General features: G+C 42.3%; 1 protein-coding gene and 2 long non-coding RNA genes across 5 annotated transcripts in view; 1 reads left to right on the forward strand and 2 right to left on the reverse strand.

Annotated features, from left to right (window-relative positions):
- Positions 1–8,007, reverse strand: part of LOC145523166 (uncharacterized) — a 69,287-nt gene extending 61,280 nt beyond the window's left edge. The window contains exon 1 of the long non-coding RNA XR_014066398.1: positions 7,871–8,007. This is a non-coding gene — a long non-coding RNA (uncharacterized LOC145523166). The remainder of the gene's footprint in view (positions 1–7,870) is intronic.
- The window catches only part of BPGM (bisphosphoglycerate mutase), a 32,984-nt gene continuing 12,513 nt past the window's right edge, over positions 5,792–26,262 (forward strand). Inside the window, exons 1-3 of one of the 3 annotated variants that reach the window (XM_081532938.1) lie at positions 8,243–8,352; positions 18,554–18,774; positions 19,938–20,599. In XM_081532938.1, the coding sequence (XP_081389064.1) occupies positions 19,999–20,599 (601 nt within the window). In that variant the 5' untranslated portion in view covers positions 8,243–8,352; positions 18,554–18,774; positions 19,938–19,998. Of the gene's footprint in view, positions 5,823–8,242; positions 8,353–18,553; positions 18,775–19,937; positions 20,600–26,262 lie in introns of those variants that run through there. The other 2 variants (XM_081532937.1, XM_081532936.1) reach the window with 2 other exon arrangements.
- Positions 10,030–15,344, reverse strand: LOC145523165 (uncharacterized). The gene is made up of 3 exons (XR_014066397.1): positions 14,453–15,344; positions 12,946–13,527; positions 10,030–10,759 (listed from the first exon to the last, which is right to left on the reverse strand). It is a non-coding gene; the product is annotated as an uncharacterized LOC145523165 (long non-coding RNA).

The following is a 26,262-nucleotide window of genomic DNA, read 5'->3' on the forward strand; positions in this document are numbered from 1 at the left end:
CGGCGGAGCCTGGTGGGCTGCCGTCTATGGGGTCGCACAGGGTCAGACACGACTGAAGCGACTTAGCAGCAGCAGCAGCAGCCTGTGTATTTCTGATGGTTTCACTTGTTCTCTCCTTCCTTTTCCTATTTTTGTTCTTCTTTCTCATCCATTTTAGAGAAGGCAGAGAAACACAAAGAATAAAAAAATTAAATGCTTTTAGGCAAAGAGGAATATATATACATACACACACCATTTTTGGATAAAAAAAAATGAATCATCTACCATAATATTTTGTTAAAAGTTGGCCTGTTATTAATACCCTGCCTAATATGGTTGGATCCAGGAACACAGGTTTTTTTTCCTACTGGTCCTAAAAATAATTTTCAAGGGAAGTTTTAGCAAGCTATAGATGCCTGGCCTTTATACACTTGCTTAACATTTCAAAGGTGAAGAAACTAGGTCATTTGGCATTGTAGTTCTCCACCTCAGCTGTCACTGAATGACCATGGATCACAACCACCTGAGTTTCAGCACGTCTCTCCAAGAACCATCAAGCGATAGAGCCTTTGCCATAACTCATAAGTCTAATAATAGTCTACAGAACACCACGTATGAGGATAGCTTTTCTTGCTAATTTTTACATCCTGTGGCCTACAACAGGTGATTTACCTATTCCTTCCTCTTATCTGACCTCACAGAGAGATGGTGGCAGAGACTAGTTAGGAGATTCAATGGGCATAGGGAGGTCAACAAGTTGGCTGGAACTCACTCATGGTTACCAAACTCATAACAAATTCTGTATTCTCATTATTCTTTACTTGAAAACTCACTAGTAAGTTAAGCCAGTCAAACTATTTTCTAAATTTAATTAATAAGGACTCTGTGAGGAATTAAATGGGGGATACAAAGAGCGTTGTCTCACTCAAGTTGGAGTCTCAGATCCACAGTAAAGCAGCTTCTCTCCTCTAGGTACAAAATAATACCTAGAAGTAGCTAGAAATGATGGATCTCAAAGCTGCCAGAGAACATTCTGGTAAGAAGTTCTGGGACCTCAGAGAGCCTCCAAAATGTTTATCACATAAGTAGAAGATATTTTACATGATGGGGCTTAGTTGAGAAGCTGAAGTTGATTTCTTCTGTAAATATATTATCCTTTTGTCTGCTGTTGCAATTTTTTTAATTTTAGATTTTTCTTTTTTCCTTGTGTATTTATTAAACCCCTTTAGGCTTCACATTATCTCAGTTCACTGGCATCTGTGGCCTGGCACCTGTTTTGACTAAGTCATCACATGTCTTTCCCTACATAATGCAGCCCCTGAAGCCTTATCTGCTAGGACCAGCCTTTGGCTGCCCTGGGAGGGCCTCCCAGTTGCTTGCTGTATCTGTTTTTCTCCAGAAGAAAACAAGAGAAAATTATCAAGGTTGATTTTACTTTCCACATAAGGAATTATATTGAGGCCTTCATTTATTGTTGAGACTTTTTAAAATTTACTGAGTTCTTTCCATGTATTAACTTATTTAAATAGTATAACTTCACGAGGTAGATACCCTTGTGCATGTGTGCTAAGTTGCTTCAGTTGTGACTCTTTGTGACCCCATGGACTGTAGCCAGCCAGGGGATTCTGTCCGTGGGATTCCCCAGGGAAGAATACAGGAGTGGGTTGCCATGCCCTCCTCCAAGATACCCTTATAGTGGCCCATTATACAACAGAAGAAATAAAGCAAGAGTGTTGAAAAAAAAATTTGCCCAATATCATGTGGTTAGTACAGGACAGAGCCAGGACTGGAACCCAGGCAGACTGAGCCTAAAACCCACACTCTTACCCACTGTGCTACTGAATTTCCTTTGAACCTCCAAATCATGTTTTCCCCCTTCTGGATAACAACAAATCCGCAGGAACACACTTATGTTAGCGATTCAGCCTGGGAACTATGAAAATTGGATTTGTCTTCTGTGCTTTAACCACCTGTAAAGGAAGAGCATTCTAGGTAGGGAAAATGCTCGTGCAAAGGTCTAACAGCCATAGGGGAGAACAAAGGCCAGTATTAGGGGTAGTGGGAAGCCGCTGTGGTGTTTCAAGCTGGGGGAAGGAGGGGATTAGCTGTACCACAATGACAAAGCTCACCCTGTCTAGCTAAAAGGGAGCAAAAGTGGATTCCAGGAGATTTGTTACTTATAAAATCCAGCCATGAAGCGATGGTAGCTTGGGTTAGGGTATTGCTATAGTGTGTGTGGCGGGGGTTAGAGGGGGGGAGCTATCTTTTTTTTTTTAAAAAAGTATTTATTTGGCTGCACGGGGACAGCTTGCAGGATCTTTAGTGCAGCATTCGAACTCTTAGTTGAGGCATGTAGGATCAAGTTCCCTGACCAGGGACTGAACCTGGACCCTCTGCGTTGGGAGCATGAAGTACTAGCCAGTGGACCACCAGGGAAGTCCCCAAGTTATCTTCCTGGTGAAAACTATGATTTGATGACACATACAGCCTTTAACAAAACATTCCAGAAATTACACTTCCAAATATGTGTTACTGCCTTCAAAGTGTCATATCGGGAGGTGATACACCCATTTTAATGATGCTGCATGGCTCTAAACAATTTTGTAAAGCCTCTTTTAGAACTTCCTTCAGAACCAGTTTATAACCAAACCAGAGAAAAAGACTTATCACTCTCTATACAGTCATACTTCATAACTCCCCAAAGCTAAGGGGACTATGTAACATTGTTAAACTGATGCAGCTTAAAAGAACTTCCCTTTATGAGTCTGACTTTCCAACATATATAGTGAGAACACTTCAGTAAGAAAACAAGCAAATACATGGGAGAAGAAAAGCTAAGTTGTCTGATTCTTCATCAAAGAATGAGGATACATTCTTTAGGCAAAGAAGGAGCCAACTTGGGAAACTCAGAGGCAGAAGAAATTCTTGCACAGTCAGGAGGGAATTTTTTTTTTTTTTTAAGGGAGCAGATAACCAATAAATCTTAGGAGACTGACAACAAATTTCTCACAGGAAAAAAAAAAAAAAGAATGAAGTTATAGCCATCAGTTTTTAGAAGAAGTAGGAGCATGGTGGGGAAGAGTTCAAACTTCAGAACCAAGTCTAGGAGTCAAACCCAGATGCTCTAGTTAGCAGGTTTGCATAGATTCTCTCTGTGCCCTACTTTCCCCATCTGTAAAATGAAGACACATATGCCAGGAGTTGTGTAAGGTTTTATTAGTGGAGCCCACGTCAATCACTCCTCCAATTTCTCTCATCTCAACACCTTTTCTTCAGGTTAAAGAATAGGAAACTTGAGGGAGGGAGGCAGGGGTGAAGGGGCAACCCTCCAGGAACTTTCTGGCTTCCCTGGCTTCAGCTTTCTTAGCTTTGCCAGGGCACAGAGAGAAAAATGCTTGGCAACTTTATCAGCCTCTTTTTAACAGACGTTCCCAGAGCACCCTGTTATTTAAGGAAAGCAGCAGCCCGTTTAAGTCCCTGAAACTTTGAAAGTAACTGAAACAAACTCAACACACAAAAGTAGGAGACTGGTTGAACTGTGAGACATAATACCCAAAGGTAGTCACATGATGGAATTGTAATTGGAGACTATTAAATGACATGGGGAGATGTTCATAATGAATTAAGTAAATATTGCCATGAAACAGTATATATACTATAGATTCCCCTCTTTTTAAAATAATTGGTTTATAGGGGAAAAATTAGAAGGAAATAAGAATTGTTAACAATTTAACAAATGTTAAATTTAAAGAATCTTAACAAATTCTAAGTGGTAGGAATATGGGTGTTCAAAATTTTTTCCTTTATAAGCCTTGTACAATGAACATGATATTTTTAACATACAGTATTATATGTAAATCTGATATGGCATTTGAAAAACAACTCCACAGGGAGAAATTATGACCACTTCGTTCACCCTACGATGCTCCATGTTGAGACATATAGTTCAGACTTCCTAATACCACAGGCTCCTGGCCGCACAGTGGGTTTGTACCCTCGTCAGCATTCACATCTTGACAGTCACCTCTCTGGTTGGCAGCAAGATTAACAAAGGAAATTCCTGTCCTATAGCCTCTGCAGGAGGCCAGATCTCCCCTTGAGTAGACAGTGGGAAGGGGGAGGAAAGCATATGGCCCAGACTTTCTTGAGTTTGTAAAACAGGAGTATAGTGTGAGTAGTTAAAATACATTTTATCACTGCTGTAGCTGTTAACAATAACTATCATTTACTGAACACTTCCTTTGTGCTGGATGCCTCCTGCATCATCTAATTTTCATGATGGCCAATTAGGTATTATCCCTAGTTCACAGATAAAGGCACAGATAAAGAGGTCAGACAATGTGCCTAAGTTCCCAGTGTGAGGAAGTGGCAGACCTAAGGTGCTTCGGAGAATGCAAAACTGTTTCAAAATGGCCTCCATCATTCTTTGCACTAGTCTGTGAGATGACCATTCTATGATTTAACTTGAGAAATGAAGGGACAGATGGCTTCAAAGGCCTTTCTGAGGTTCTTCACGGCTGATCCCAAAGGCCATTTCCAGTTTTTGGCTTCAGTAGAGGAGTTGTGTACTGAATGGGTCAATGGTGAAGCCAAACATTTTGGGTATGTTACCCCAGATGACGAGAAGCAGATTTTAATCTGACCCTGAAGAAGGCAGGGTGTGGCGGGAGACCAGCAAACAACCAGATCATGTGGTAAGATTGCTAAGGAGACAATCCTGTACAGAGGATATAGGACCAGCTACTTTGGAGCTTGCTGGAAGAAAGGAGAGAGCCAAGGCAGAAGAGCTGAGGTTCTTGAATGAATTTGATGAGTGGTGCACCAGCTCAACCCTACCTGTAAAAGGTAGTGGCTCCATTCACAAAGCGGTGAAATTATTTTGGCCCAGTGTGTAGGCTATCATAAAACTGTATTTTATTCAGGTCCTGAATAAGACACTCTGCTACTAATTCTTAAAAGTACTATATGTGCTAATATTGACTTTTTGATATACTCACATAACAGAAAGAAAGACAACATGGCTATAATAATTTACTGCATTTTCATTTCTTATTTGGGACAACACCAAACGTTGTTTGAAGTAGTGAACTGGGACACTGAGTTATTTGCATACTATCTATACCATTTGTTGTATCAGAAGTAGATGCTCATGTCTGGTCCTAATGGAAGTAAATTTTCAAAACTTTTGTTGTTTAGTTGCTAAGCTGTGTCCGACTGTTTTGCAACCTCATGGACTGTAGCCTACCAGGCTCCTTGGTCCATGGGATTTCCCAGGAAGAATACTGAAGTAGGTTGCCATTTCCTTCTCCAGGAGATTTTCCCGACCCAGGCATCGAACTCACATCTTCTGCATTGGCAAGTGGGTTCTTTACCACTGAGTAACCAGGGAAGCCCCAAATTTTCAAGTTAGTGATCTTGGCAAATTTTCAACTTAGTAATCTTGATTTTTTTTTAATTGTTTTGTGTGTGTGTGTGTGTGTGTTAGGAGAGAGGCAGAGGCAGCAGAAGAGGAAGCATTTTCCCAGAATCATGAATTAGCAAACTTGGACCTTGTCACTCCAGTATTCTTGCTCAGAAAATACCCTGGACAGAGAAGCCTGGCGGGCTACAGTCCATGGAGTTGAGAAAAGTCGTGTTGGACTGAGCATGCACGTGAAGATCCTTGTCTAGGCTCTGTCCTCACCTAGCTAAGTAATTCTGAATAAATCTCTTAATCTTCAGATTACTCACCTGTACAATGAGATTCTAAAAGGCAGGTGATGTTTGATGCTATTAATATTCTGTGTGACAAGCTAGCATTCCACAGGTATCCATAACAACAGTAAACAGACCTTAAGTCCAGAGTAAGTATCCCTAAATGTCAAATGCTAGAAGACAGACATTTGTGAATGGCTGTCTTTATTCTCCAGGGTATGGATGGTGGGCACTCTAAGTAGAGAGCTTTGATGTCAACCTGTAGGAAAGTTTCCCCTCACTTTGTCCTCACCTGGTGTAAAGAAAAGGAAGAGGAAGTGGGTAAGAGTATAGGATTTGGAAGCTGCATTCTTGGGAGTCCAGACTGGAAGTCACCTCCTCCAATTGCTCAGACCTGACCTCTCAGTTCAGTTCAGTCACTCAGTCGTGTCCGACTCTTTGCGACCCCATGAATCGCAGCACGTCAGGCCTCCCTGTCCATCACCAACTCCCGGAGTTTACCCAAACCCATGTCCATCGAGTCGGTTATGCCATCCAACCATCTCATCCTCTGTCGTCCCCTTCTCCTCCTGCCCCCAATCCTTCCCAGCATTAGGGTCTTTTCCAATGAGTCAACTCTTCGCATGAGGTGGCCAAAGTATTGGAGTTTCAGCTTCAACATCAGTCTTTCCAATGAACACCCAGGACTGATCGCCTTTAGGATGGACTGGTTGGATCTCCTTGAAGTCCAAGGGACTCTCAAGAGTCTTCTCCAACACCACAGTTCAAAAGCATCAATTCTTCGGCGCTCAGTTTTCTTCACCGTCCAACTCTCACATCCATACATGACCACTGGAAAAACCATAGCCTTGACTAGACGGACCTTTGTTGGCAAAGTAATGTCTCTGCTTTTCAATATGCTATCTAGGTTGGTCATAACCTTCCTTCCAAGGAGTAAGCGTCTTTTAATTTCATGGCTGCAATCACCATCAGCAGTGATTCTGGAGCCCAAACAAATAAAGTCTGACCCTGTTTCCACTGTTTCCCCATCTATTTCCTGTGAAGTGATGGGACCAGATGCCATGATCTTAGTTTTCTGAACGTTGAGCTTTAAGTCAACTTTTTCACTCTCCTCTTTCACTTTCATCAAGAGGCTCTTTAGTTAATGACAAATGCAAGCTGAATTCAACTATCCCTGGGTGGTATGAACCCCTTGCTGGGATTTGTCAAGCCTTGGGTTTGTGCTCTCCCAGAAGTAAGGATCTGTTCTTTGAGATCCTAGGAGAAACTGTTATGCTCTAAGGATAAATGAGATAATAGAACTAACTACAAATGCTTAGGTCTTAATTCAATACAGTGGATCACAGAGTTTAAAATGTGGAAATTACCTTTTCAAATGTATGTTTAATTATTCTGAGGATCTGATTGCCTGTCAGATATCTACTGGACTTGTTATGAGGATGAAATAAGAAAAACTCAAAAAGAAGACACTAAACACTAGGAAGGACAGCTTTCAGAAATACGGGAAGGGAAATTTCCCACGTGGTCAGGCAAACACACCAATCCTTACTATTTTTCTTGCCCACCAAAAAGCTCTGACAGTTATGCTTCAAAGGCTTGTGTGGTGGTTCAAGCCAGCTTAGAAGTTTATAGGACCCTATGCTAAGCTTCGGGTATTTTCATAGGTTCCTCTTGTTCAGTTATTGTGGCTTCCAAATTTATAATTCTCATTTCACTCCACGCTCCCTTCATCTGTCCTCTAGGCTTTCAATGCCTTCCACGAACCATTTTTCTACCTCCAACCAAAACAGTGTAAGAGGACTCCCTAAATGAAAGTGATAGTCGCTCAGTCGTGTCCGACTCTTTGCAACCCCATGGACTGTCCATGGAATTCTCCAGGCCAGAATACTGGAGTGGGTTGCCATTCCCCTCTCCAGGGTATCGTCGCATCCCAGGGATGGAACCCAGGTCTCCTGCATTGCAGGCGGATTCTTTACCAGCTGAGCCACAAGGGAAGCCCCTGAGTGCCTAAGGGGAACCTATAAAAGTATTAGGAGAGTGAGGGCCAGTTACTGCCCATAAGTCGGGCACTTTAAAGGCTTTTACTTTAATCACCGTTTAGGATTTAAAACACCAGGAAAGCAGGAGCTTTCCTCCGCGAGGAGTGCCCACCTTCATCCCCAAACTGCAGTTTCCCCTGAGTAAAGGGAGGCATCACCTCATCACTTCAAGATTCCGTCGACACTTCTCTACGTTGGTAGATAGTTCCTTCTGGACGCATAAGCGCTTCCTAGCACCTCAACCGCCTAAGAGCTCCTGAGGTTTACCTATTGCCCAGGCGACGCTCCGGGTTTTGTTTTTCTACTTCCCCCCCGCCCCCGGAACAAGCCCGCCCACTAGCGTCAGAGCTAGCTCCTCACTGGTCCGGAAGTGTGCTCGTCTCCTCAGAGAGCCAATCAGAGCCCTACTTTCTACTCAGGGGATTTGAAAAACGGAAAAGACCTTGACCTGTTCCTGGGAGTAGGGCGGGGGTGTGAATGATTGACAACTCGACTCTCCAATAGTCAGAGCCCTAGGACCTGCCCCTTCTGGCTCCAGTGCTAGAAAAGAGAGTCGATGCCGGCCGCAGTCATGAGTCCTGGGGGACGCTGGCTGTTCGGCTGTTCCGAGGAGCGGCTGCTACTGGTGGCCTTTTTGCAGGTGAGTGGTTGCTGTTGTTAATAGTGCTGTTGCGAAGGTTTTCCATTTGTCAATGATGTGGTAGTTTATTTCGGCGTGCTGGAGGGTCAGTTTCTTTCCTCCCCAGGTTCAGTCTGTGGTGGGAGTCTGGCACTCGCACGCCCACCCTTCCAGCTCCGACCCTCACTTATCTAACCCCAGGTCCCGCTCAGCTGTCCCTTTCTCAGAATAAGCCTGTCTAGTCTGCCAGCGGAAAGGAGGACCCCACGTTGATAGTGGTATCTTGACGGCAAAAATAAACAGGGAGTCGAAGGGAGTGATACTTCTACTCCCCTGGACGTCTCAGGTACCGGGTGTCAGTCAAAGCCCGGTCCATCGTAGGACTCCCCTTGAAAGGGCGCTTCCGTGTGTTTTCCGGGCCTTGGCGCTATATTGAGGGCGATGGCAGACTTGGCCCCCGAAGGCTCAGTAGATAGAAAAAACCTGAACGTCATGAAAGGAGAAAGGTAAATATCTGCAGTGGTTTCAATGGAGGGTTCAAATCTGGAACTAAATCACAGATTCTTTGAACCACTACAAATGGAAAAGTAAGTGTATTTCTTCTTCTTTCCAAGGGATGAGGGCCATGTTACTGGAGAAAGAGAGTAGAAATGCCGAATGTAAGTGAAATTCACAGTTGAGTTTTGAGGAATAATTGGTTGTTGGCTAACTTACTATAACTCTTACTACCTTACCGCCTCCCAAATTATGGAGGCTTAATGGCTTGTAAGTGGTACCAGAATGTTAACTGCCCACTTGGGGGAAAAAAAAATCAGATGCAATCTTTCACCAGTAGTTTCTAGGGTTTTCTATAATGAAAGCAGAACACATGTCATTTTGTCTTTTAAAACTGTCTCCCTTGAGGCCAGGGGACTAGGTTTGTTCCATCCTTGTATTCCTATGCACCTCACATACCACAGATGCTATACTCAATTGTGGTGGGGTTTAGAGAAGCATAATTCAATCAAATGGTGTTGTGGAAGGAGCTCTGAGTTGGCAGTCAAGACACCTGGTTTTAGTCTTGAAGTTGTGTGATCTTAGTGAAGTGAAAGTCACTCAGTCATGTCCGACTCTTTGCAACCCCATGAACTATACAGTCCATGGAATTCTCCACGCCAGAATACTGGAGTGGGTAGCCTTTCCCTTCTCCAGGGGATCTTCCCAACCCAGGGATCAAACCCAGGTCTCTCACATTGCAGGGATATTCTTTACCAGCTGAGCCACAAGGGAAGCCCAAGAATACTGGAGTGGGTAGCCTATCCCTTCTCCAGGGGCTCTTCCTGACCCAGGAATCAAACCAGATTCTCCTGTATTGCAGGCAGATTCTTTACCAACTGAGCTATCAGGTGTAATCTTAAATCATTTCAATTCTCTGACTCTTCTGCCTCTTTAAAAAGTGGATGTTGCATTAGATTATTTCTGAGGTCCATGCCTGTGTTCAAAGTCTGTTTTAAACTAAAGATTCTTAAACGTTTTCCACCACAAGTACATCAGCAAAATCTCATTACAGTAAATTCCTAACCAGTCTGTTAGCAAATGAAAGCTCCCAGCTACAAGGGTCGTACCTGGTTCTTTTGTGTCCATATTTAAACCAAACCAAGTGGATCATTGTAGAAAATTTGGTCATTGTCCAGAATGAACATTGTACAGAAGTAAAACATGGCAGAAAATGTCATCCTTTATTCCACTACTCAGAGACAGCTGCTGTTGGTGTCTGGGTAGATCTTTCAGTCTCTCTTCCTCTTTTGCCTTCTATGGTTGGTTGAAATTAAGTGGCACATTTCATTTTAAATTTATATTAAGTAATGACATCAAATTCAGCCACACCTTCATCTTTGTCTTGTGCCTAGAGCACAGAGGACACGCCAGTATCTGAACTGTTGATGGGTCGCTTGAACATCCTTGGAATGAAATCTGGTGTGAAGGGATATTTGTATGGGGAAATAGGACTGAAAGTATCACTGAATAACAAAACTCTTTAACTGAAACGTGGCCACAGATATGAAAAAAAACACAGTTTATAAAATGTAAAATAAATGTTAGCCACTTCACCAAAGCATGTGAATTATAGAATATCACTTAGTATTTGGGATGCTTCTAGGACTGTATCTTACCATCAATACCCCTGCCCTGAAACACATACAACATTTGATTGCATTCCTCCTTCCCCTAGCTAATTTAACCTCTTCTCCTTACCCCCACCTTCATTTTATTCTATCCCCAGCTTTTGTTTCTGCTCATACCATCATCAAGGTAGGATCACTTTCAAGGGCCTGAGGTCTGTATCAGTCTTCATGTGTTAGTCAAAGTCTGCTCCATTCAATCCAGAATACCTTGCATTCTTTGGTAGGGCGCTTCACCATCATCTCATTTAGTATTCCTCGTAGCCCTTTGAGAAACAGTAATTTCATTATCCTCATCTTTATGGACAGGGAACCTGAGGTGCAGCAGATAACTTAAATAGCCAAGATGACACGGTCATTAAGTAGCAGAGCTGGGACTAAAGTCTAGGTTTCTTGACTTCACACTTTTGGGATTTGGTGGAAATGGCTTGTTTTGGCTCAAATGCTACTACGTAGGGGAATAAGTAACCAGAGATAGGAAGGAAATGTCTTGAGTAGGTATTCCGCACATGAGTGATGCCATGCCAGCTGGAACAGGCCACATGTCCCACGCACACACATCTCATTGCTGGATACTTCCCTGTGAATAAAGGCCTACCTGCTATGGTTTGTTACCTCTGTAACATGGGGGCAGTCAGGGCTGTTAGAAGGTATAAAGTTGGAGAATGACAGGGTAATAGTGTCTGGAAAACACCTATAAGTAATAGTGTTTGCTCCTGGTAAAATAGTTGTTCTTCTAATGCAAATACAAATGAAAAAATTACCATCAAGCTTTCGGAAAAGTAATAGATGAGGAACAGGAGGTACTTTTGGATACAGGCATGTTTGAACTTTTCATATTGAGCTGGGCTCGGAGAATCTTAGGAACTGAGCTCCAGATTTCATTTCCCTTTAGAACGGTTCCTTTTTAATTTATCAGAAACTTGGTTAACCTCTCTTTTTCCTGTCCTCAAGTCTAGCCAGTCTATCTTCTATAGAGCTAGACCCCTAACGCAGTGGGGATTGAGAGTCATTCAAAGCTGCATAGTGAGGATTTAGACCTCCAAGTGGTGCAAACGTGGAAACACCCAAATGGTCTAGGGTAGCGTTTGAATATTTATCATTGAAGAGAAAGCTTTGGATCAAAGCAACTGTGGCTCTGCATCCCTTATTTTATATTGCTTCAACATTCTATCATTGATCACATTTCTTACTCAATTTTTGGAAATAGAAAACAAGCTGAGACTGGACTTTATCCTATAATTTTCCCCACCTGTTCATGAGTTACCAGGTATGTATTCACCTGAAGTGTGAAGCACTGTGACAGTTTATAAAGATGTCTAATAAAAGTAAAGCGTGTCAAAATGACAGATTATATTTTTGAAGTTGGTTAACAAGATGAATAATTTTTTTCCCTATTCTATCTTGAACCCATTATTAAGTAATTTGATGAAGCAATATAAACGGCTCAGACTGATTTAAATGTGGTCAGTATTGTCTTATGTGAAGGACGAAAAACAGTTATGAATGGGATTCTATTATTCAAAGTACTTGCAATGCTGGCCAAGAATAAAATCAGGTGATTTTTAATAATGTTGGGATTATCCTATGACAGGATGCTTAAATGTTCAAAATGCTGATGTGATTAGTAGATCTGAGTAATCTCAGCTAGACCAGGGTTTAGGAAGCTAAGACCTTCTGGCCTACTATCTGTCCAGCCCACAAGTTATGAATGGCTTTTACATTTTTTTAATGGTTGAAATAAGTCAAAGAATAACAATATTTCATGTGCATGGAAATTATATGAAATTCTCATTTCTTTATCCATATGTAAAAGTCAAAAAGTTCCAATATGTTTATTGGAACATAGCCTTATTTGTTTATATATGCATTGTTTATGACTGCTTTCAGCTACAGAGGCAGAATTGAGTAATTTTAAGACAGACCATATCGCCCACAAAGCCTAAAATTTTACTCTTGGACCTTTTACAGAAAAGGTTGCCCCCCCTTTTTTTTTTGCCTCCAGCTAAGCTGGAGTGTCTCTCACATCGTTGCCTTCATCCCATTTCAACAGCATTTATGCTACCCCAGGTCTTCATTAAATGTTACCAGAATACTTGCAAAAGATTCATAAGTATTCACATCCATTTCCCTTACTTGTAAGTGCTGCCTGATTCTCCTAAAATACACATTATTAAAGCTTTAATGATGTCCCAGTACTTGCAGAAGAACCTATGTTCTTTGGCACAATGGCCTTTCAGGGCCACTATTCAGTCTTATCTTTCTAAACTAGTGTCCTCCTACTTCCTTGTTATACCCTATACTTAGTATAGGGTGATCATATAATTTTCCAGATGGGACCTTCACGTGTGAAAGGGGCCCTATAATAATTATGTTGGGGAAACAGGTCTAAAGCAAGACTGTTCTAGGCAAACCAGTTTGAATGGTTATCCATAAATACCCATTCCCTTACCTCTACTCACTGTTCCCTTAGACCAGAATTCCTTTTCTTTTTTCTATAAATCTTAAACATCTTTTCAAATCCAGCTTAAATAGTGCCATGTCCACGAAGCATTATTCAAAAAAAACCCAAAAACTCCTTTTCCATCTCCCTTATACATCAAGTGCTTTCTCATGCTGTGGATTATTTTCTGCTGTCATGATACACACACGTCACTTTTCCCCCATTAGTCCCTTGAAGGCATCATTCATGTTCGATTCTCTGTTCCTCCCAGGCCTAGCTTTATGCCATGTCCAAATGAGATTTGCAGCACGTATTTGAAGAATGAGTTGTTTGACCAGACTGGGCAGACTGATGAGTATCTGGGGCTGTCAATGGATACATCATCCATCTTAATGTAATTAAAGTCGTGAGAAAAGTTGGGTTTCCAGGGTAAGAAGACAGAGGCTTGGGTGCCCATATGGTAGTGGAGCAGAGTGGGTCAGGGCATATGTATAGGCTTTGGGGTCCAGGCTGGTCTGATATTGAACTCCTGCTCTGCCAGTTACAGTCTTTGTCCTCTTGGGCAAGTTAGCCTCTCCTGAGTTTCTGCATCTATAAAATAAGAGTAATTGTAGTAACCTGTCCATAGAATGGTGGTTGAGAATTCAAATCACCCCAAGCACACAATGAGCACTCCAAGAAAGGTAGAGGCCGTGGTGTCATACAGGCTTCCCTGGTGGCTCAGATGGTAAAGAATCTGCCTGCAGTGCAGGAGACCCAGGTTCGATTCTTGGGTAGGGAAGGTATGCTATGATATATGCTTCACCATCCTAGTACTGTTGCCAACAGGTGGGCAAAACCAGGACATAACAATAGAAGAGGTGGGAGAAATGCAGCCCTGAAGTCTTAGAAGAATTTTTCTTACCTTTATGGAAGTGCTCAGCTTCAGAGGGGTCAAAGCAGTGGGAGTCCTGAGTGAAGATGGTCTCCACTTACTAAGAAGTGACTAATCAGCAGTCTTTTGAGAGACTGTTTCAGTAGAGTGGGCAAGGTACAAGGTAGGTGTCAGACGACTAAAAAAAATAATGGCCAGAAGGAAGGGAAAAACAGCCAAGAGGAAGGGGCAGGAAGAGGAGATGCAGAGTCATGTAAAAGATATGTTTGCTTAGTATTTTTTTTTCTTTGAGCCACATCATATTTTAAAAAGGAAGGCACCCTGAAGTGTGGTCACTCAGTGACCTGTGTGGCCCCTTGGGGGTGTGAAGTAAATCATTGACTAAAATCAGCGCTTAATTCGAGTGCCAATAACCCTTGCTGAGGGGATAAATGAGGACCCTTGAAAATCAACTCCAGCATGGTAAGCTTTACCAAAAGCAGCACACGCGCCCCCACCCCCCACAAAGCTTGATTTTTAAGAATAGTTTTTAATTCTTAGCATGGCCCCTCTTTCTAAGTTGGGGGTGTCTGTTGCCTGATTCGACATTGTTCTGTGAGGTTCTCATGAGCAGTCACACACTGAGCCCTCCTTTATACTCACCTTGTTTGTGAACATCTCATGAAATGTCTGCCTGGGTTGGAAAGACAAGCTGTGACTGGAGATGCTCCTGTGAAGTGAAGCCAAGTGAGCCTAGATGCTCACACCCAGACTCGCAAGTCTTCCATGATGAGGTAGAAAGAGCATGGGTGTCAGAGGCACAGGGCCTGGATGACAGCTCCAGTTTCATTTAGTGCCTCTGTTTTTGAACAAATCAATCTCTCTTTTCTCTGTGCATATTGTTAAGGCCATTTAGGAATATACTAAACTGTAACAGATACAAAAATATGATGGATGATTGTTCTTGGCTCTGCCTTTGCCATCAAATACATTGGAATTCTTGAGTTAAATCTTCCTAACATCTTGGACCTGCCAACTGACTGTTGATTTGTTTTTTTGGCCATACCATGTGACATGTGAGATCTTAGTTCCAACCAGGGATGGAACCCACACTGCCTGCAGTAGAAGGGTGGAGTCTTAACCACTGGATTGCCAGAGATGTCCCCAGTTGACTGTTCTATGCTTTGGCAGTTACCACTAAAACTATTGGACTTCCCAGCTGGCATAGTGATAAAGAATCCGCCTGCCATTGCAGGAGATGTCGGAGATGTGGGTTCAATCCCTGGGCTGGGAAGATCCCCTGGAGTAGGAAATGGCAACCCCCTCCAATATTCTTACTGGGAAAATTCCATGGGCAGAAGATCCTGGCAGCCTACAGTCCATGGGGTCGCAAAGAACATGACTCTGAATACTCACTGCACCACACTTAGCCTTATTAGCACAGTCTAATCATTTTTGCTTGTCTTTGATTCAGTCAACACACCTACTAAGTACCTAGTATGTGTCAAGAGTCATGCTGGGTTCCAGAGATAGGCAGTGAGTCATCAGCTCTAATGCAGTTTACAGGGCACACGGACGGGGAGCAAGTGATCTGTCATAGTGACCCATCACAACTGCACCCAATGTCATAAAGCAGGGGGCTGTGGGAAGGCACCTCACCACTTTCAGTGAGTGAGAAAGAAGGGCATACACAGCAGTCTGAAAGCATCGTCCTCAAACCGGCAGCATCAGCATCACCTGGAATCTTGTTAGAAATACAGTCTCATGCCCACCCCAGACCTACACATTCAGGCTGTGGAAATGGGGCCCAGTAATCTGAAACAGTTCTCTTGGTGATTCCAATGCACATTAAAGTTTGAGAAACCACCAGCCTAGAGGAAATAACATTTAAACTAAGCTCTATAATCACACCATTCAATATAGTAACCACTGGTCATGGGTGGCTGTGGAGCCCTTGAAACTTGGCTAGTTCAAAGTGAGTTGTGCTTTCAGTGTAAAATGCAGATCAGGTTTCAAAAACTTACTAAGAAAAAAAAAGAAAATACCTCATTAATTATTTTATATAGATCACATGTTAGAATGATAATCCTTTGAAACTAAAGGGTTAAATAGAATGAATTATTAAAATTTCACCTACTTTTTTCTGCTTAATATAACTTTTAGAAAGTTTAAAATTACCAATTTTAAAAAGCCGATTATATGTGGCTTGCATTACATTTTGATTGGACCGGCTGATGACTAGTGGGTCCAAAAAGCAGAGTGGGATTAAAGTGGCAGTTGGAGGGGAGATGATGATGGGCAAGGGTTCTGTGTAGGATACAGAGTGTGTAGAGTTCCTGAGGCCAGAAAGAACATGGTATGTTCAAGGAAATAAAGAAAACCAAAGCCTTTCTGGTCACATTAAGGATTTTGAGTTTTGCCCTAAGATCAACAGGAAGTAATTTGAGGATTTTAAACAGGGTACTCAGTTTTCAGGAAGTTTGTAGCTAATACATGAGGGTAAGAGAACTACGGCTGAATATTGCACGACTCTCAGAATCAAAGCTCCCTGCTCCTGCCCAAAAGATTGTGGGGGTGGAGGCATTCGGTCAGGCGGTACCATCAAGAGGGAGGGAGCAGGACCCTGTCCATCAGCTGCCCCCACCCCAGGATATGAGGCACAAATACCCCTGCTAAAGGCAAAAGCAGACACCTTGGAGTAGTTTTGTGCTCAGTTCATTTTCAGCTTGGTCAGTGTTGAGAGCTGGAGGAAACATTCCAGAAGAGTCCAAAGTTGAGTAGGAGTTTGATTACAGAGCTGGGACTCTGCAAGGCACTGGCAAAGGTTTGGTGAAGGGAGGGTCAGGGACAAGGAAGCCTGGCATATGTGGGGATTAGCAGGTCTGTCCTGTGAAAGAGTGTGCTGGACAACCACAGAGAAAGGGCCCGGGTTAGAGCCTGGAGGCCTGGGCTCTGACCAGCTCCAGGAGGTGGGGGTAAGGCTTCCCATTCACCTGTGACTTGGAGGAGCTTCCCCTTTAAGTCACAGGTCATACACTAGCTGACTCAAGCTACCCTCAGACAGATCTTGTTTAGCTCACGTTTTTAAAAATGTATTCTAGTTAGTTGCTAGTATTTATATCAGATATCACATGAAATTCACATTTCCAGTCCTTTTGAAAATTGGAAAATTGAGGACCTCAGTTCTCAGTCTCACAGAGAAATGGGCTGGAGCTAAGTAGTAGCTACTCCTTTCATTTTTCCTATGAACTTTTAAGCTGAAACGATCACGTTACAAAAAAAAAAAAAAGAGAGAGAGAGACATTTATTTACTCTTAAAAACAAAACAGAATCCACAAGTTCTTTCTGGTCTGAGTCTTGCATTCTCTCCAGTCTTCTGTTTCCAGCAGTCCCCAGCTTCTCTTTGTTCTCCAGAAAAGTTCTAGAATGGTACCCTTAGCTCAGCAAGACTAGATTATACAGATGCTCCATCCATGTGTCAATGTACACGAGCTGCATCCATCAGAGAAGCACATATGTTCTCTGCAGTTCAGCAATGTTCCCACCACCCCTGCAGCCCCACACAGATCTGCAGCCCCTGCCTGAAACTTTAAATGAAACTGACAGCAGTGTTGTATTTGTTGGTAAACACTTGGCATACCAGCTCCCACAGAGGTTGAATCATAAAGACTTCAAGCTGTAAACCTCAACAGCTCCTTTGTAAATATTCAGTCATTAATTAAATGGCAAAGGTCAGTTGATAGAAAGGAGGAGAGAGGGAAGGGACTTTGTTGACCTGAAGTAGATGCTCCACTTCAGTATCTTATCCTGTGTTTGCCCTCTGAGTACCATAATAAGGGGCTGGTGTATTTGTAGAGTCTTTGTGGCTGTAACAATATTTCTCTGCTCCAGTGTATATATTTTGAGAGGGAAGAAACAGAAATTGTCTTATTTCTTAAACAACTAGAGCTGATTAAAATACTGTAAAGCTTCGTGATAGGTGCCTGAGTGTTTGTGATGTTATTGCTACATTTTTTCCCCCTCAGGATAGTTCATCATCAAAAGATGATGGAGAAGTGCATCTGCCTACAATATTTGTGCATCACACCTTCTTCACCTGAAGTGAAAAATAGCTTCTTTGCTATGAGAAGCTTCTTGCTTGATAAGACACAATAAGGGCTGAGGTAGAGAACAATTGACAGCTTCTCTTTTTTCCATCCCCCTCCACCACCAAAAACAGAGCAGAAATTAAATGTTGCATGGGCATGAATCCAGTTTTTGATAGGCCTGAAGCTTCTAGCACTTAGTGGATTGGGGTGGGCTCTTCAAAAAAACAATACCCAAGTGTCTTTCTTTTGCTGATTAAACACACATACACATTCTCATCCATGTGAATTCATTATTTGGTCTCTCCCAGTGCCCTAGAAGGAGTTTGTTCAAGTGAGGGGCCCTAAAGCTTGAGCTTCATTCGTTTCATGATTATTCCACTTCCAGGCACCAGTAATCACCTAGCCAAACACTGCCATTTTCAGTTTTCTGCTCCTCGATGCCCGTCTGGGTTGACGGGAGAGGCATCGTTCTCCCTCCGGAAAGTCTCAGCTCTGCAGGGTACCTTCACCTGTGTCCTGAGCCCGGGCTCTTCCAGTAACCTGATGCTTCTCTGTTGCACATGCATTAAATAAAGGTCAGACTTCATCGATGCCCAATGAGAAGGGGAGGTCATAAACCTAACTGCTGTCGCCTTTCAGCCACTTGCAGATCATCTCCATCTGCTTCCTCCCTCAGGTCCGCTCTTGGCCCTCTGAAATCGGAAGCTTTGTTGTAAAGACTTTCCCCCCACTTCAGAATCTCTCGGAATTAACTAAGGAAAGGAAGAAATTAGATCCAGATTCCAATTAACTTCGTCACTGATTATTGTATAACTGTGGGCAAATCACAGTTTACGTGGGACAGAGTATCTCCAGTTCATGGAAGTTGCCAAGAATGGCAGAAGACCAGGCCCTGATGTTTGTATAATCTGTACCCCCTGATGTGGAAAGTGCTGGGCACGTAAACCAAGTAGCATTTGTCAGTGTGAATGTGTCCGTTGAAAGGCCAGTGAGGCAGGCTGGTGCAGCCAGGCTGCAGATTTTCTCCAGGGGACAGAGTGGGCCCAGATTTCTGGGCTAGCAGCTTCAGTTAGGGGGTTCAGAAACACTCCAGGGTTACTGTCCCACCTTACTAGAGTCTTCCTCTGCAATGTGGCTGGCATGTATAGGACAGCTGAAGGGCTGAGAGGAGGAGATGTGGCCTCCTTATCTGTGTGCTTCCTCTCACTCCTGCAGACCTGCTCCTGGTCATCTGTTTCTATAGGCAGCATCTCTCAGCTGCTTAATTTGATAGCTTGTTTTGCATCCAGATTTATTTCTGCCAAAAACTGTCATCTTGAGTCAGGTGAGAGATTATTTAAGTGACTACCGTATTGGATGCTAAAAGGTTGATTGAAATCATCTTAGTATTGTTTACATGCTGAAACTTAGATTTTCTTGTGTATGGTATAGACTATGGCATTAAAGAGCCAGTTGTCTCCACTCAGTGATTTACATACCAGGTGAATGCGGTGGTTTATTGAATTAGCATGTTTGATAACTTCTGTAATAAGATGAGACTGTAAATATTTCTTTCTTCACCAGAGGGAAAACAGAATGAGAAGGGTGTTCCTTCAGTCTTCACTTGATCTTAGCCAAAAGGCCGAGAAGCGATTGTTCCTTCAATCTTGAGTTAGCTTCTCAAAGCTGGGAGTTCCCAGCTACAAGTCATCATCTTAGACACGTGCAACTCATTCTATTAAATCCTCTCTTCTGTAAGCAGGAACTGCCTTTTTATCTGGTAGAAATGTAGCATGCCATTAGAATGAAGTGTTCTGTTGTTGTACGTCATGCAATTAACATATACTATCTAACCATCAGAAAATTTAAGTCAGCTAACTAGGTTCTCTGTACTTATCAGTAGACTCTGCCCGTATGTGCCATAGTGTGTATGAGTTGCTGGATGACTGATGTCAGAAGGGTTCAAGGAATCATTCCAGTGTATTTTAGAAACTGGCTGTTGGAAAGTTGTGCTTCTACTCCCAGGTAGTCAGTTGAATGAAACATATAACTTTTGTACTTCTTGTTTCTTCTCTGTCTAGATGTATTGTTGTCACTGAACACTGGCCCTTTGGAAAGCCCTAGGGAAGCTCAGCCATCAATATGTCCAAGTACAAACTGATTATGTTAAGACATGGAGAGGGTGCTTGGAATAAAGAGAACCGTTTCTGTAGCTGGGTGGATCAGAAACTCAACAGTGATGGACTGGAGGAAGCGCGGAACTGTGGGAAGCAACTCAAAGCACTAAACTTTGAGTTTGATCTCGTGTTCACATCCATCCTGAACCGGTCCATCCACACAGCCTGGCTGATCCTGGAAGAGCTGGGGCAGGAGTGGGTTCCCATGGAGAGCTCCTGGCGTCTCAACGAGCGTCACTATGGAGCCTTGATCAGTCTCAACAGAGAGCAGATGGCGTTGAATCACGGCGAGGAGCAGGTGAGGCTGTGGAGAAGGAGCTACAACGTGACCCCTCCTCCCATCGATGAGTCCCATCCTTACTACCATGACATCTACAATGACCGGAGGTATAAAGTGTGTGATGTGCCTTTGGATCAGCTGCCACGATCCGAGAGCTTAAAGGATGTTCTGGAGAGACTCCTTCCCTACTGGAATGAAAGGATTGCTCCTGAAGTATTACGTGGTAAAACCATTCTGATATCTGCTCATGGAAATAGCTGCCGGGCACTCCTGAAATATCTGGAAGGTACCATCTTCATGCTATTACTAACGAGGACTTAGTCTAGAAAGAACATGGTTTCTAAACTAATAATGCACAGTTTACATTCTAGACTTTCCTTCCCTATCACCTTTTGTCACTTCAGTCGTTTAAGGATTGTTTTGTTCTATCAGAAATCCTGGGTCTTTTACGTTTGTATTATTTGCTCTGACTTCAGCAAGCCTCAGAATCACCTGAAAGGAGGGAGCACTGGGACCACCCCTAGTTTCTGGCCCCACTCTTGGAGCCTGTAGGCCCGGGGTGTGGCTCCATAATTTGCTTTTCCAAGGAATTTTCAGGTAATGCTGATACTGCTGCTTGGGCTTCTCCAAGTGCTTGAGACCCACTGATTTAAAAGATTATGTGGCTTTTGTTGTAACCAGGTAAGAGGAGGCTGGGGAGGGAAGAGGTTTCTGTAGAAATGGTATGCAAGGTACATCTTTTTTGTTGTTGTTTGTTTAGTGTTTCACGATAAGTAAAATTATATAGATTTTAGTCTTGGTCATGTTCTTCCAGCTTTAAACAACCATTGCTGTATTTTCAGACCTAGGTTTCCTGGATAATTGTTTTGTTCCAGTCTTCTCTTTCCAGACCGGGTTTAGTCATCGACTGGGAGAAAGTTCAAGAGAAGGAAAAGAAAAGGATGGCTTATTAGAGATAATCAGTAGCTTTAATTTTAATTCCTTAATGTTGTGTTCTAGGAAGTACTGTTGTTACATATCTCTTAAGTAACATGAACTCTTCGGAGGACTCAAGCTCACCAGTCTGGGGCACCGTGATTGCACTGTGACACCTTCAGGGGTTTTTTCTCTCCTTTCTCCCTTCACTAAATAATCCTGGTTGTTGTTCAGTCGAGTCCGACTCTTTGCGACCCCATGGACTGCAGCACGCCAGGCTTCCCTGCCTTTCACTATCTCCTGGAGCTTGCTCAAACTCATGTCCATCAACTTGGTGATGCCATCCAACCATCTTGTCCTCTGTTGTCCCCTTCTCCTCCTGCCTTCAATCTTTCCCAGCATCAGTGCCTTTTCCAATGAGTTCGCTCTTCACATCAGGTGACCAAAGTATTGGAGCTTCAGCATCAATCCTTCCAATGAATATTCAGTACTGGTTTCCTTTAGGATTGGCTGGTTTGATCTCCTTACAGTCCAAGGAACTCTCAAGAGTCTTCTCCAACACCACAGTTCAAAAGCATCAATTCTTTGGTGCTCAGCCTTCTGTATGGTCCAACTCTCATCCATACATGACTACTGGAAAAACTATAGCTTTGACTATACGAACCTTTGTCGGCAATGTCTGTGCTTTTTAATACACTGTCTAGATTTGTCATAGCTTTTCTTCCAAGGAGCAAGCATCTTTTAATTTCATGGCTGCAGTCACCATCTGCAGTGATTATGGAGTCCAAGAAAATAAAGTCTGTCACTGTTTCCATTGTTTCCCCATGTATTTGCCATGAAGTGATGGGACTGGATACCATGATCTTAGTTGTTTGAATGTTGAGTTTTAAGCCAGCTTTTTCACTCTCCTCTTTCACCATCATCAAGAGGCTCTTTAATTCCTCTTCGCTTTCTGCCATAAGGGTGGTGTCATCTGCGTATCTGAGGTTATTAATATTTCTCCCTGCGTTCTTGATTCCAGCTTGTGCTTCATCCAGCCCAGCATTTTTTGCATGAGGTACTCTGCATATAAGTTAAATAAGCAGGGTGACAATATACAGCCTTGACGCCCTTATTTCCCAGATAATCCCGGATGGTTGTGCATTTTGTGTGATGGGCTCTGTCTGGTGTTTCCCTGTCTCTCATCACTGTCAGCAGTTAGCTCACTGGCATTAGAGTGCATTTCTCCAACACTCCCTTTTCATTCTGCTTTGCTTTTCTATACGAGGCTGTGAAAAATGAAAAGGTTGACATGAAATAAAATGAAAATAGGTTATTGTTAACAAAAGGAAGTGATCTTTATGAGATTTTAATGTAAACCTTTTAGCATGTGTTTTTTCCCCCTCTAATTTTTATAACATGGCCAAGAGCCAAGTCATTACTCATATACCTGACATCCATTCCTTATGCAAGATCTGAAATCTATAGACTTTATTAGCTGTTAAAAACTTTATTGGCCAGGCATGGTGCTTGATCTGTTTATGTGTGGGTATGTGTGTGTATCTTATTTAGTCAACTATATAAAGGGTTTTATTCTTCCTTGTTGAGAATAGTTAGATATTTGATTAAATATATATATATAACTTCATCATTTCTGGGTTTATTATAGTACTTTATTGTTTGAAGAAGAGTTGAGGCTCCTCTCGGGAGAACAACAAACCGAAATTCGGAATTTCAAAGTTTCTGCCAGAAGATGTATTCTCTTCTCCCCAGACTAATTCCTTTTTTCCAGAGATGGAATTTAGATCTCTCTGTGGCCAGATTCCCTTCCTTCAAGAAAATGCCATCATCTCCTTACTGATCTTCTTCTCTTCCCCATCTCAGCTAGGAAGTCCTCCTTTTAAAGACAATTTCCTGCTGTCTGGTACTATTTACTCTTTGCCTATCTTCAGATTTAGTGTGCTTAGATTATTCTACAGCCCCAACCATAGCTTAGTCTAATACCCTCTTCTATTAGTGCATTGGTAATTTAACCATTTGTTATTGTTCTTTTTTGAAAAATATAGGAAGGCTTAATACATGGTGGTGAGGAGGATTGCCATCATGGTGGGGTTGAAGAGAGAATTACTCGTCAAGGGCAAGGTAACACATAGAAGAGCTGACTGTCTGTATTTGAGGGAGGTTTTGAAATCACTAATAATTTACTGAAAACAACCAAATGATACAGCTTTTTGAGAAAACAATCTGGCAGTTCCTTTATGGTGAAACAATGATCCAACAGTTCCACCCCTAGATACATTCCTGTATTCATTTTCTAGGGCGACTGTAACAAAGGACCCCTAACTGGGTGGCTTAGAAAAACAAATAATAATTGTCTCACAGTCCTGGGAGTTGGAAGTCCTAAATCATAGTATTGGCAGGGGTCCTACTCCCCCCATAATGGCTCTAGGAGAGAATCCTGTCTTGCCTCTTGTAGTTTCTGGTGTTTGCCAGAAATCTGTAACATTCCTTGGTTTGTGGATGCATCAGTGCAACCCTCCATCTTCACTTGGGGTTCTCTCTATGTGTTTCTGCATCTTGTCCAGATTTTCCTGTTTATAAGGACACCCAAAATATTGGACTCGAGCCTAAGCCAGTGACCTCATTTTAACATGATTACCTTTATAAAGACTCATTTCCAAGTGAGATCACATTCTGAGGTGCTGGAGGTTACCTTCAACATATGTTTTTTGGGGGAAATACAGTTAAGTTCATAACAATACCTAAGAGAAATGAAAACATATGTCTACACAAAAATTTGTACACAAACTTTCTAAAGCAGCATTATTCATAAAAGACAAAATGTAGAAGCAACCCAAATGCCCATCAATGGGTGACTGGACAGATGAAATATATAGTATATCCATACAATTAAATATTATTCAGCATTAAAAAATAGTGAACATGCTATAATGTGGATGAGCTTCAATATCATTATTACATGAAAGAAGCCAGTCACAAAGGATCACATATTGTAGGATTGTATTTGTATAAAATCTCCAGGATAAGCAAATCTATATAGACACAAAATAGATTGTTTGTCTCCTGGGACTGAGGTGGAGGGGAAGAGGGTGGAGTGAAGAGTGACTGCTGATACATGCAGAGTTTCTTATTGGGGTGGTTAAAATGTTCTAAAACTGATTGTGGTGATGTTTGCACAACTCTGAATATGCTAAAAGCCATTGTATATGTTAAATGGGTCAGTTGTATGTGGTATGGTGTGTGAATTACTAAAGCTACAAAATAATTTAATCAATGAGATTTAAAAATGAGAGGATTTGATATAGCCCTGGAAAGCAGTAGTCTGGGGCAAATACATGGAAGTGACAGGTAACAAAGAAGATATGCATGGATGTGGAGTGTAGAATAAATTAAAAAATTAAAACACAGCTTTGACCACTGGGGCAGAAATGGATTTATAGGCATTACTGAGGCTTCCCTGGTGGCTCAGACAGTAAAGAATGCACCTGCAATGCAAGAGACCTGGGTTCAATCCCTGGGTTGGGAAAATCCCCTCGAGAAGGGAATGGCAACCCACTCTAGTATTCTTACCTGGAGAATCCCCATGGACAGAGGAGCCTGGTGGGCGACAGTCCATGGGGTCACAAAGAGTCAGACACGACTGAGTGACAGACACTGACTGACTCGGGAACTAGTGGGCATTTGTTCTTAGGCTTCATTTAACTTTTCTTGTGAAGGTCTTGCTTTCTTTAATTTGGATTGTATGGAACTAAATTACCTTTCAGAGATTAATGAAGTAGGAGCAACCTTAAATTATAACTCCTATTCCTATCACTGTAAATAGGCTATATAGAAAATGTTTTAATTTGGAGAATAACTGATTTAGAACAGCAGTGTTCATGCTGGAAAAGGTCAGTTAATCAAAGAATAGAAGGTACATGTAGAGAAAGTTATAAGGCTGACAGGTGTCTGCAGGAGAAGAGAAGGGAGATTTATGGGAGGAAGATGGGGAAGGTAGAAATGGTAGGGTTGGTAACCAGGAAGTATGGCAGACATTCAGGGGGAAAAAATTGGCAGAAAAACCAGAATATACCATTAGGCACAAGCCAATAACTGGGGAGGCAAATGAGTGAAGATTGCAGTTTGTCCATAGGAAGTCTTTTTTAAAAAATTTTAATTATTTATTTTAATTGGAGTCTAATTGCTTTATATTGTGGTGGTGGTTTTTGCCATACATTGACATGAATCAGAGGAAGTCTTAACAGTGGTTTGTGATCTTGGCTCCCCCATCCTTGGGAGGAGAACAACTTTGTTCCCTTTTAGTCTATAGTACCCCCTGGTGGTACTGTTGTTAAGATTCATCAAGGTTCTTTGTTGTTGCTAAGATTCCTTGTAGTAACTTCCATGCCTAACATGGAAGAAAATGACTTCATGTGCTGGAAATAGACTGGAGTAGATTTTAGGATCACATCATAAATTATTTGTTATCTCTTGTTTTAGGAATCTTCTAAATGCCAATTCCCTCTACTAAAATTTCTCTTACAGTGTATGTTGAAAAATAAGATCCAAGTATTCTATGCCACAGTTCCAAGAATTAAGCATAAGTCACTTTTTAAAGATCAGAGGAAAGTATTTATTTCTTCCATGTCATTTCTGATAATTTAGTGAGATCAGTTCAGTTAAGTTGCTCAGTCGTGTCCGACTCTTTGCGACCCCATGAACTGCAGCACGCTAGGCCTCCCTGTCCATCACCAACTCCCTGAGTCCACCCAAACCCATGTCCATCAAGTCGGTGATGCCATCCAGCCATCTCATCCTCTGTTGTCCCTTTCTCCTCCTACGCTCAATCTTTCCCAGCATCAGGGTCTTTTCCAGTGAGTCAGCTCTTCACATCAGGTGGCCAAAGTATTGGAGTTTCAGCTTCAACATCAGTCCTTCCAATGAATACCCAGGACTGATCTCCTTTAGGATGGACTGGTTGGATCTCCTTGCAGTCCAAGGGACTCTCAAGAGTCTTCTCCAGCACCACAGTTCAAAAGCATCGATTCTTTGGCG

The sequence above is a fragment of the Giraffa tippelskirchi genome, chromosome 10 (genome assembly GCF_054371585.1).
Source record: "Giraffa tippelskirchi isolate mGirTip1 chromosome 10, T2T-mGirTip1v1.2.pri, whole genome shotgun sequence".
NCBI classification, from domain to species: Eukaryota; Metazoa; Chordata; class Mammalia; order Artiodactyla; family Giraffidae; genus Giraffa; species Giraffa tippelskirchi.